The sequence below is a fragment of the Poecilia formosa genome, unplaced genomic scaffold (genome assembly GCF_000485575.1).
Source record: "Poecilia formosa unplaced genomic scaffold, Poecilia_formosa-5.1.2 Scaffold52, whole genome shotgun sequence".
In the NCBI taxonomy this organism is placed as follows: domain Eukaryota; kingdom Metazoa; phylum Chordata; class Actinopteri; order Cyprinodontiformes; family Poeciliidae; genus Poecilia; species Poecilia formosa.
The window spans coordinates 410497-423886 of NW_006799991.1; the positions used below are offsets into that span (position 1 = coordinate 410497).

Consider the following 13390-nt stretch of genomic DNA (forward strand, 5'->3'; position numbering starts at 1 on the left):
AGAAACATGCCTTAACAGAACAAGGTTACTCGTGAGACCATACCTCCCCGACAAAATATCTCAGGTTTTGGACTTTTAAACCACAAATTATTCCACAGCATTCCTCTCTTCAATGCCGTGGAGCTACGATTGTCAAGTTTCTGGGCCTATGTGATGTGTGTTTGAAGTTGAATAATCCCTTTGGCAAAGTAAATTCATTCCATTTTTAGTCTGTCAACAGGGGAAGCTTAGAAATTAACTTCCAACGAAGAATGCATCAACATGCAATGGATACATGCCTATCTACCTTGAGCCATATGCTGCCAGGGCATAAAGACCAGAAAAGAAAATGCAAATAAGAAAATTAAGGGGGAGAAAAAAAGCAAGAAGGACAAGAAATCCAGTTGACAAGCACATATGTGAGTTTGTCCCCTGGAGTCTAATCCCAAAGCTGTTTCCAAAAAAAATTCTTCAAGAGGACATTTCAGTGCCATCCTGCCACAAGCAACTGCCATCTACCAGCTGTATGCTGTCCATATCCGTAGCCACGCAACGCCAGCAATGATTAGCCCATGTTCAGGCAATGGTCCTCTCTGGGGACCTGTCCATCTTCTTGTTCCTCTCTCTGGTGAAGGACATCACAACCCAGACATGACGGCAGAGGGATGAAAAGGGCACAGGAGGGAGATGGGACGAACAGAGGTGGAACAGACAGGCGTGAGGTGGGCGAGGTGATGTGACTCTAAACCCTGAGCCACCTTGAGAGCAGGAGAGGAGTTTGATATGATGAACCACACAGCAATGGCAGAAACAGGCCTTCCAAACCAGAACATTGACCACAGCCAATGGAAAAGAACGGTCAAGTAAGGACCACTTTTATAAAGGCTATTGGTGTTGCGAACCACAACTAGAGGGTACAAAATCAATACTGCTGTACTGCAGAACTATAAACAAGCTGGTGTTGCCTTCTGTTACCGTGTATATCTTTTAAAAAATATCTTACTAAAACTTTCAAACCACTGTACACATGAAATGAATGGGAACATTAAACATGATCCATAAAAGACAGAAATTGCTACATTGCAATAAAGGCAATCTTTTCCACACTGCTTGTCAGGCAATCAACCTGCTGTTGATTTCACTGACTAGTAAAAGCAGCAAATATAGATCAGTGAATATATTTAAAGTATTTTTATGAATCCGAGAAAAAAATAAAAATCTTAATATTTCATTTCTGTTGGTCAGAAATGTTCGAGTTCTTAATTTTCCCCTTTGTTTTTCTGCTATTGTTATAGTAGTCATCACAGAACTTAACTCATAAGTAGTTCAGAAAAATTGACTTGTTAATAAAGGTTGGTGAATGGAGGGTTTAAATGTAAGCAGACATGAAGCAGGGCAGATGCAGCATCAAAAGTTAATAAAGAAAACTAGAACTTAAAAAAACTAACAACCAAAAACTACAACAAAATCCAGAAACAAACATCAAATTGACACCTTAGCAATCTTAGCACCTTAGCATGTTGTCTATAAAAAGGAAAAGTAAGACTAAACTATAAAATAAAATAATAATAAAGCTTAAGTCAAAATATAGCCTAAACACGTTACAAAAATGGTCAAATTAATTGATATACATTTGTTCATTTTTAATATGAAATCCATGGTAATTGTTAAGTCTGCTTCTGACTGCAACCGCATATCAAACTATACTAATGGCTCTGAAAGAGTCATTTTTATTTGTGTAATTTGTTTATTTATTTGATCTTTTGTTCTAAGTGCTTAGTCCTAAGTGAGCTGCAGTCGGCAAGAACATGTCAAACAAAGAAAACTGGAAGAATAAAAACTTGAAGTTATTAACGTGCAGTAACAATGGAACGGAGAAGAAGATTAACCCAGATAGCGTGACTGGAAGAAATGCCAAAACAGAATCCATACAACGGAAACAATATCTCATCCGAACATACAGAACCCTTCAACCCTTCAACTGGGTTGAGGAATCCACCAGAAAGAGAAAAAGAAACAAAACATGACACTAAAACTCAAATCTAAAGTAAAGCAAAGTTAATATAAAGCCCTCTACAGAGTGACAAAATGTATGTGACCCATCAGTTATTGGTACAGGTGGGTGGTGTCGTCCCAGAGGTGACATAATATTGCAGAAATCTTCAACCTGTGGTAAGTCACTGCACATTTACAGTTTTTTACTGGATTTCTATGACATTGCTTCAGATTTACTTCGCTATTGAACAAAACCAGACCACTGTTTAGTTCATAACAATTTCCTAAACCGTACTACTGAAAGCAACAGCTGTAGGAAAGTAACACTGACTGATTGATATCTCCAATGGGGGGAGCTATAATGCTTTCATGACAGTTGTAACATTCTTTGGAACGATCAACTCATACATTTAGGAGAGCATTGTCAAAAAAAGGTGAAGCCCAGATGACTCTTTGAGAGTTCTACATAACACATGGCCTATTCTTCTTTGGTTCATTCTTTTCTCCTACTATGGAGGGTAGCTGCCTTACACTGTGCCTTCTCTGAGCAAGTCAGGCTTACAAATCACCCCTGCAGCAGTTTGAGGAGTTGAAGGCGCACGGTGCAAGGTTTTACTGCTTGTCTTCTATGAATGGCTCCCCGAAGGCTCCTATGATAATAGCTCATAGCCGTGCCCTTCACAGACTCTGACATCAAGCACACCCCTAAAGCAAAATGGAAAGGAATGTCAACTTACTTAGAGGGGTATTACGTCTATTCACAAACTGGTTTCTGATCATAGCATGGGCCAGGCAAAGCAGGACTGAAACAGTGGTTCCAGGAAGTCAGATCAACATTCTTTTAGTATTAGTACTGGATGCATTTTTTTTTTACACAGATCCCATTTTAAGAGCATTGTTCAATTTGTTCTAAACTAAAATAGATATTTCTTTAAATGACTATATCAATACAACACTGAAAGATGAGAACAAAGTCCGCAGTGATATCTTAAATCCAGATCAATCCTTGAACTGGTCTTACTTACATTAAGAATGTCTCTAAAAAGAAATCACACACATACACTACTTGCGTTTGAAGAGGACAAAATTAAGAATATACTCAACAATGTATTTGTGAAACGTATTTGTGAAATACTGGTTGAAGTGATATTCAAATATTCTAGACTTTCTTTACAGAAAGAAAGTATTTAGATAAGGCTTGACTATGTCTGAAAATAATTTAATGTCAGTATTAAGTATTGTGCATTAATTGTAATAACCGTTTATTAGATAACCAGACCATACCAAGATGATAGACTCTAGACTCCAATAAATACGTCTGATCTTCTCACTCAACACCATAAGAAGATGTTATGTCAGTCTTAGTTTTAACCCCTTTACTGTCGCCCCCAAAACATTTCCATGTCATTCATGGGTTCTGTGAGGACACCAGTGTCCTCATGACAGTCAGGTTCAAACAAAATGGACCATGGAGTTATTTTGAACTTTATTTATTTTAAACTTTACTGAGCACCTTATATCAATAATTAGCATTACTAACAGCAGTCTCCATAGCTATTCACTTACTGATGCAGATAAAGAATTTCAACTTAAGTCCTGTTCCTTTTAAAGGTGTCTTATTCTCAAGCTTCATCTTGACAATATGTGAATGCTTAGGAGACAATTTAATAGTTTGATTTAAGTATTTTGGACCAGGCAGATATCTAAAGGTTGCAGGTGACGGTCCGATGAGGACAAAAGATGTCAGACAAACCTTTCTAAACCCAGAATGTTTCATAACAGCTATTTGCCATGCTGGAGTACAAATATCTCTCTGAATGACACATGTATGTCTGTAAGGTCTATTTTTGCATAACAGTGACTTACGTGTAGGCATGCCCAAGAGTCAAGTGGTCAGTCTGTCTCAGTCAACGGAACAAACTTAACCAGAATTAGTCTTAGCTTTTTGAGGTAAGTGAGCGGTTCGATAAACACAAAAAAGAAGGACGTAGAGAAAAAAAGACATCTATCCATCCAGCCACCCATCATAACCGGTGCTACAGTGAAGCCAATTTTCACAAAGCTGCTAAGCTGATTGAGGCAGACCAAATCTGTTTCACCAGCTTACATTCCTTCAAAATGGCCATCTCACTTCCAATATCACGGGCTTTTACTGTTCCCCATTCCCTTGGCTCAGGCTGAGAGTTAGCAAGGCTTAGCTGGATGAAACACTCCAACAGCCCAGTTCTTCCCTGGAACTCACTGATATCTTTATAGCACAGCCTTTTGCTTATACAGTAGCTACACTTGGTTGGATTATTTATTCATGCTATCACTTTTGGACTGTTTAATTTTCTGCATTTTTGTTTCATATGTTCGTTTCTGGCTTACACTAAAGGAGATTCGTGTGAATTCTAGTTATTTTAGGGAAACTGAAAAGTCTAATCACAGTGCCTATAGACGTTTTGTAAACGCACCTTGGAACAATTGCAAAGCCAGCACTTACCAACAACACCTTCTACAGGTGTAGAGTAAAATCACAGAAGACCTTTTAAAGAAAGGAAATTGGGCAGATAAGAAACAGCTTCAAATAAAAACGCTTGTTAAAAGTCCTGTAGGGACAACATTAGACCACAACAGCAGTAGTTGCTGCTGCCACATCTGTTTGTGTCATTTGTTTGCTTCCATTTGTTTTCATATGTGTACATAATGTATAAAAAAAATCTCCAATGATATTTGTTATTCCTCAGTCTTGTTAGCCTCTGTTTTTCACCTACACTTTTTTTGTCATTTTGCCTTTACAGCAAATATCCTGTTGGTCAGCCTGATGGTACTGGTCTATCTGGCCTGGGATCGATTCGGCTCTGAGCTGAGGCCTCCCATTCATCTCCGTGCCATAAAATGTGATTAGTGCTGACTACAGCACTGCGGGGAGATGGGCTGATAGGCCTGATAGCCTCAGATAGGCAGGGCTGGACACTCAACAGAACAGCAGCAGCAACAAAACACTGAATTTCCCTCAACCATTCACTTTCATTTTTCCTTTTTCCTTTTCATCTGTCACTTTTATTTTTCTCTCGTTTTAGTAAATCTAGCTTTTGCTCCATTTTGATTATTTCACATCTCTTAGTGTATATGACCAATTTGAGTCTGTTTATCGTTTTCTTTTCTTTTCTGCTGTTTTAAGACTTACAAGATGTTACCCTTGCTTAAATACCAACACTGTCAGCCTGCTTGTACTGCAACAAAAATATTCAAGTATTGGAAGCCACACAGTGTATCTCTGAGGCATGTGACTGCCTCTGTCAGCCAATCGCATGCTCTGAGTTTGCCAGTGGCTGACTCAGGTTCAGAAACTGTGACAAGAAGTGAGGCAGAAAACAGACGACTACTTCACTTCTGAGGAGAAACAAGTGGTGTTATGAAAACAGATTTTAAATCCAGTGAGATGTGGTAAAGGACATTCAGAAAATATTTTGACAGCGAGTGCTGCACATATGGTCAGTATAACACTGCACGAAACAATTTTCCATTCTTCTAAAAAGACACATAGTGTTATGTTGCTGAACAACATTATACTAGTGGAAGGACAAAATCTGGTATGACAAAAGAAATGTGCTACATCTGACCAAAGTAATACAAGTAGATAGAAATAGTATTAACTAATATTTCTATCAATAACACTTTGTTCATGAGATGACCTTTACTTTAGAGCAAGTTTTTTTCTTGCAATATTCTACAACCCCAATTTTCTACAAACTACAAATAAAAAAAAGAATATTTTTGTACTTTCTGAGTAGTGTATGAGAAAAAAATGATTCAATGAGATACAGTGTGTTTAGGGAACAAAGTTCCTTTAAATCAACACAAAAAAAATCCATTTGTTTAAAGTTGCCTTTGAATATCAATATCATTAATTCTAATCTGGATTGTAAATTATTATTTTTCTTGATTGTCCCATTGCAATATAAAGCTTTTTGTTTATGAATACGTACTTATTGGGTTTTAAGATTGTCTTTTTTATCATGCAAAGCACTTTGAATTAGAGCTATATATCTTATCTAAGTTCAAACCAAGCAATACTGTCTGGTCTAAAAGTGGTCCAAGCTTAGACTGAAAAACTACTAATTTATAATGATCACAGAAAAAACCTCTATTTCAGAAACCCTAAATCCAAACTCAAAGACAACATTCATTTGATTTAGAATCATAAACTAATTACATGCTCTTTTTCATTTGGGATTTTCAGGTATCATCAAAGCACAGATACTCTGTTCTATTTATGGAAAAATATATAATGGATAACTGTAAATCTGACAAGACATTGAAAATAATATACACCATGTTCTAATTTTAAAAAAAGTTTTCAAAAGTAACGATACCAGCTTGTTAACTATTTGTTTTTAGTACTCTGTGTTGGCAAGTACCTAAACTGAAGTACTCTGCCTGGGGAAAAAAATGTTTCTCATTTAGAAATATAGTACTTTATCTGAAATTCTACTATATGTGTTGAACTTACTATTTGTGCAAATCTGGTTATTTTTTTAAGTGTGCAGATATAATTAAAATGCACATATTTTCTTAAATCCTAATACTTGCCACAGCATGTGTTTCACCTCAAAGAAGTGAAAGGAAACAAAGCAATTGAAAAATCCCAGTGAACACTGGCAAAAAACAAAAAAGATCAGATGATCCTGACCTGCGTCTCCCGGACGTTTTCCACAGTGAAGTTGAACCAGACTCTGAAGCGAGGGTTGCAGGTGTCAGGTCGAATGAAGAGGTCAAACTCAAAATCACCGATGTAGTCTACACGGCCCAGATTCCCTACAATAACAAGTAGTTTACATTAATCACATTGTGGATGGACACAAGTGTTTTTTTTGGGTTTTTTTGTTTTGTTTTTCTTAATTTCATTTGTTTACTGATTACATGCATGCATCTGCTTGATGTGTGTATTCTCTCTTCACATTGTTGAATATTAATCAAACTGAATGAAAAATAAATGCAATTCAATCTGTCATTGTTATTTTAAAATTTGATGGGTAAATATAGATAATGACAGAATTTGTTGACCCTGTCAGTCAAAATGACGGACAAGGGCAAAGTGAGGCGAAATCTCAGTTTATTGAGATCACACTAATGGGCAGACCCAGTGCAAAAAAAATCAAACATAGAAAAAAGGAACAAAAACCAAGTCCAACTTATCAGCAGCTGCAGTATAAAATCATTAACAGTGAATAAAGTTAGGCAGTTGGTCAGATATTGGGAAAGAAGCAGCGGATGAAGGTCAGCACAACACTTGATGAATTCCACACAATAAATCCAGAGGTGGTCCCCTTTGCATCATGTATGTTATCTGCAAATGTTGCACTGAGCTGACTGGGCAGCTGTTTTATTAAAGTGAAGCCCACTTTGCCCATGGCTGTGCACAGACTTGCTATTGATTCTGATTCAGCAGCTTCTTCAATTGGCATACTGGGAATCAAAATTTAAAATATTCCGGGAGATTCCAAATGTTAATCCTGGTTTCAACTGGTTTTTGATTCACGTACTCACACTTTGATTCTTCTGTAGAGACATGTATGAATGAATAAACATGTTCCTGTGTAAGCAGGCACACAAGGATGTACCTAGAATTTACTATCACACCTTTTTAAAACCCAACAAAAGAGCAGTCCAATTTTTCATCTTAATGTTTAACTAAAGTTCTTGGTTTAAATCAAGCAGATGCTCAAGAGTAAGCATTGCCAGCACACTAGCACACTAAGCGGGCCACAAGGCCCAGTGCTCCCTAACCAACTGTACATCTGGGTGCTGTTGACCACCTGGTGACGGGTTGCAGCACAACAGCAGAACCTGTGCAAGGATATACAAGTGATTGCAAACAGATGGTCTAACTACCACACAGCCAAAGGGGATTCCTCTTCTTCTGCCTTTGAATAGAAAACCCACACGTGAGTTTGCAGGACTAGAAACCTTAAAACACTGCTCTGCTACAGTAAAAATATCCAATGGAAAGGCATCATGAAATTTAAACTAAAAATCTATTTTATGATGATTTACAACACTATATACAACATTCACTATCTCAGAATCAAGCTACTACCGTAGCTGCATTGTGTCAAGAATGTACGCATAAAATAAGTTCCTGAAACCGACACTGACAAATACAAACTAGAAAGTGTGTTTGTCCTTGTTTTCTTTCAACTAATTAATATAAATTATTAATTACAGAAAAATGGATGGATATCGCTGATTTAACAAGCACAACCCAACAATGCGTGATTTGAGCGAGATCTTGGGTTTTAGGAGGTGAAATCTACAATTAAACATTACAATTAAACACTAACAAATAAATCATTTTACTTTGTGGCAGTGTGGCTGAAAGCCAGAGCCATCAGTGAATTACTTTTCTGTGAAAGGGTGTATATGATCTGTAGCCAACCTTTACACAGGTCAAACTAGCATCCAGATGGCAGAACCAAAGGTTTCCAAGCAGAGCAATCCCCAAACTATCACACTATCTCCAGTGACTGCTCTGCAGCAATGTAGCTCTATGCACAACAAACTGGAACAATTTAAATTCTGATATTTTTTTTGGAACCAGCATTAACTTCAAGAATTGCATTTATAGTAGCTCATCTAGATTAGACCACAAGGGCCAGCCTTCATTGCCCACAGCACGACCTAGACATGTCCATGCACTAGCCTGTCACTAATTCACCACTGCTCCTACCTCAAACAACCTTTCATAAATCCTAGCCACTGTAGGACCAGGAACACCCCCATGAGCTGAAGTTTTGGACATCTTCTGGCCCAGTGGCAAAGCATCACAAATTCCCCCTCTTCAAATTCTTAAGCCTGTCCCTCTTTCCTTTGTCACATTTTTACAAAATGTTCATTTCCTGCCTAATATATCTGACCACCCACAGGTAATATGAAGAGAAAAACAGTGTTATTCACATTATCTGAACCAGTCATAATTCTATATCCGATGTGCATACACGGTATATACCAATGCTGCACTGAGTGTTCTTCAGTTTAACACTAAATCTTTCACCCACCCTTCCTACGAGTTTCTGATTGATAAGCCAAAGTAACCTAGTGTGTTCTTGATGGTGACAGCTATATACATAGGACATGGAGGAAGGAGACTACTGGTTGCTTCTGCTTGTTAATACAGAACCTTGGATAGCATCAGACAGTAGCCATGGGCGACTGGGTTATTGAGCCTGATGCTGGAAGGCCTGACGTGAAAGATGGCCACAGCCTCAAGGTTAGAATTACATGTTCAGCCCGCAGAGCAGCAGGGATATGACACGCCATTGATCCCCGTTTTAATTTTATGGTGGCTACCTCCAGATCCAAGCAGTTTAGTGGGCTGGTAGGCTGACCCTTTTAATCAATCCCATATCATTTAGTATTTAACTAACATTAACGGCTGGCTAATCTTTTTGAAACGGTCATGCAAGACTCTAAAGACAAACTATATGAAGCTAGGATTTTTCATTTTGAATCTGTGGAGGCCCTAAGAAACAGTCACAGTAAATCAGATTTGTCAAGAAATATCTTAGTCGTTTGTTTACAACACAGACAAATTGTGTTAAGTGAGGCTAATGAACAACACACTAGGAGATCTAAGAGCTAAGACTTTTTTTTTTTTTTTTAATGTTTGAGATTTTTTGCATAATTCCTCTGGAGTATCATTCCTGTAAATATTCTTCTTCGTTGCTGTCTTAGCAGGTTATGCTGAATATCAATCTTTGCCCTTGAGGGAAAACTACTACAACATTTAGACATTAACAAATTGGTTTTCAATGAACAGCTTAGACCTGCTGCCGCAGCCCAACGCGGCACAATTGCTGGTTCTAAACAAGATTTTACACTTGACAAGGTCTCCTTGAGGAAAACCCTGAAAAGAAACCCTCTGTGTTCCTCTGATTATCCCTTCCTCCATTCCCTCCCACACCCATGAAAATCATTAAAGAAACAGAAAGGAGGGAAGGAAAAATACTATTGTATTTGCTGCAGTTTGAGATGTTTGTATCAGCAACACAGAATGCAACAATTAGTTAAAAAGTAAATGGCTTTTAATTCATGCTTTAAGCTCCTAAAGAATGAATGTGCAGGTTGGTGTGTGTATTTTTTCACATCATTGTGGACTACAAAAACAAAAAGGATGTCAGCTTATGGAACCTCCTTTCAATTCATGAGAAAAATTGCTCCTCCCTTGTGGTTCTCATCACTAAAGACTCGATGTGTCCAAATTCCTCTTTGTTGCAAAGATAAACCTCAGAAAGATGGCAATCATGCTCTGAAATGAAAATGTAAGCATCTTCTTTGTTTAATATTCTTTTACTAGCTTCAACAACCTTGGTAATGTGTAGTTTGTTAGTCTGAGATATATTGTATGTGGATATAAAGTAGATTTTATGAAATATCAAGTCCTTTCATGTCTTTGAAGTATCTGACTCCCTTCTGTCACAGTAGATCTTGAGATACTGGGACTAAGAGTATGGAATTGACAAAAAATTACATACTGAATTTCATGAAAAAATTTCCTATTTTATAACACATAAAATCAATCTCTTTTGACAATGAACTAAGGACCAAATGACACTGAAAATATAGGATAGAGGTCCGTTTACAAATTAGGATTCTTAAGTTGTAAGATGAGAAGCAGAATTAGGGTATGATTAGGTTTTATGTACCTGTTAGGGGTTAGACATTCAATTGTGACGGTTAATGTCAGGGTAAGGCCAAGATATACACATAGGGTTCCCACGGGTAATTAGAGACAGACGTGCTTGTTTGTGTGTGCATGTGCATATGTGTGACTGTGTGTGTGTGTGTGTGTGTGTGTGTGTGTGTGTAAGAGTGCAGGATGAGAGCGATGAAGAGGGCGCAAAAGAACTTGGCTAATATAATCCCATTATAGAGGTACAAGAGGGAGCAGTCATAGTGTTCAGTCAACACAATGGGCCAACCTGCAGCCTGTAGCTATCCACTGGATGGATAGTTTCTGCCATGCAGATGGATCATTGCACTGCAAGTGCAAGTCTGCCTGCCACGGACCAGAGGAGGAACTCACTCATGTGGCCAGCCATTAAAACAGTAATAGCCAGTTGTTTCACACTGAGACAGACTTTGAGGTTACAGTGCTTTCTACTCTGCAGACATGTGGCCTGTCATATCCTGAGCATTGCAAGGCTTTGAATCACACAGATGTATAATCATGTTCTCAATAATCCCGAAAACAATGAATGCATTTTCCATGAATTAATATACATTTTTTTTAAATAACACAAATTTGCCATCTGGGAATGCACATGCAATTAAAGATGGGTAAGTACAATACTCCATATAATTAGGAGATAAAAAGTAATGTATGATGGGGCAGTTAACTTTATTGTTAGCTGTATTATCTGCAAAGAAATTAAATGTCTTTTAAATTTCACTATCCAAATGAGCATTTGAATAGTATATTGTCCACTATCCAAGTGCTCATTTAGACAGTGGACAAGACAACAAAGGTATTCATAGTGGTGTGTCACTAGACTTCTCATTGTTTCAGAAAATGAAAACTAAGTTGTTCATCTGAGATGCAAAATAAAAGCACGATAATGTTAATATGTTGTTAGACATTCATTCATTTCTGAAAAATTTGCCCAAAGTAAAACGGCACAATTTTAACAATCCAAGTAACATTAAGCAATAAAATAACAAGTGATGAAAATTAGCTGAGCTCCATATACAAAAGACCCTAAATAAGGGACAATTGTTATTAAAATAAACAGTAAATAGCTTTGTTAATAAAAAGAAAAAAAAGACTTTTTAAAAACTTTGCAAGCTACTTAAAATCAATAACAAACAATGTTATTGATTTGGATAATAAACTTAAAAGCAACAAAATTTGATGTGTTTTAGAATTTCACCAAGCAAGACATTAAATATGCAGCGATAAAGATTAAAACATTGAGTTGGATAAACAGGTGTAAAATACCAACAGCTGGAACAAAAACACAAGATTATTGTTACCTAGGTCAACTTAAGCAGCTGTCCTAAAAAGATCCAGCTGAGGTGATGAGTAGATTAGATCCCCTAAACAACCCATTTTTATTTTATTTTTTGGATGTTGAGAAATTGTAGTTTATATGAAACAATTTCAACCTTCTAATATGAAATACAAATTAATCTTGTGCTTCCTAATGTAGACAAGAAAGGCAACACACAAAAGTATACATAACTAAGAGTAACTACAGAAGGGCCCCAAAACAGCCCTCAAAGCAAAGACTCTCCTATGTGGGGTGTGATCTAAACAACACTGAAACAACATCCAAATTTTTCAAACAAAAAAATAATTTATGTGTTAGCTAAGGTTGTCACTCAACTAAACATGCGTTGAACCTTTTGAAGATACTCATTTAAAAAAAAATTCTCAACACAAGCAGAACCATCTGTACTACACCAATGACTTTTAAATCAACACCAATAAAAATTGCCAGATAAAAGTACACTGTGTTAAAGAAACTGGATTTCCCATAGTTTATATATATATATATATATATATATATATATATATATATATAAACTTAAGGTACTAAAATGAGAGAATATGTTTACTTGGTTTAGGGAAGATAATTGCTGAGTGTTGGAGCCTTACATATTTTTAATACAGTACTCAGTAAATACTGTACCCTTTAAAGGTACAGTATTTAACTTTTATAAACAATATATTTTATAAAAACAATAATAAATTCATTATTTTCCTGGTCTTAAAAAGAAAAAAGTGTGTGCTTAAAAGCTAGACATGCGATTACAAAGAGCTCTGTACAGCTCAGGGAGACCAGCCAGGCACTTTTTAAATGTATTTTTTGCTGTGTTCCATTTCATTATTGGAAAACACATCAGTTTTCCCCCCAGCTGCTCTGCAGTGTAAGGAGGATTCCTGGACACGTAAGAGTGGGACTGATAAAGATAGAATTGATTCCAGCCAGCAGCAGCAGCAGTGAGGGGGGCTCAGTTTAGTCCTACAGCTAAACGTCTGGGTTTACTCCGTCTCCCTCTTTCTTGTCTAAAGGCAAGTTGTCACTAAGGCGACATCAATCTCGTGCCTCATGACTTCACACAACACGCCTTTCCCCCTGATGCCTTATCACATCATCTGGAGGCAAGATTAAACAGGTCACCACAAAGTTTTCTAAACCCAACAGGTAAAGAAAAGTAGATAAAAAAAATATTAATGGATGGGCTCTGACTCTATTCTGTGAACAAAAAAAAGAAAAGTTTGGAAAATCTCTCACATACATGTAACATGACAAATGTTAAACTTACCTGTCAGAGGCACTGATGCTGATTTATAAATGTGTTACATTTCGGTTGTTTAATCCACGTAAAATTAAAGTTACTTATCTGACAACATGACACTGACAACGGC

General features: G+C 37.0%; 1 protein-coding gene across 1 annotated transcript in view; it reads right to left on the minus strand.

The window, feature by feature from the left end:
- The window catches only part of agbl4 (AGBL carboxypeptidase 4), a 303338-nt gene that overhangs the window by 276881 nt on the left and 13067 nt on the right, over window positions 1-13390 (minus strand). The window contains exon 3 of the mRNA XM_007552650.2: window positions 6653-6777. Within this exon, the coding sequence (XP_007552712.1) occupies window positions 6653-6777 (125 nt within the window). The remainder of the gene's footprint in view (window positions 1-6652; window positions 6778-13390) is intronic.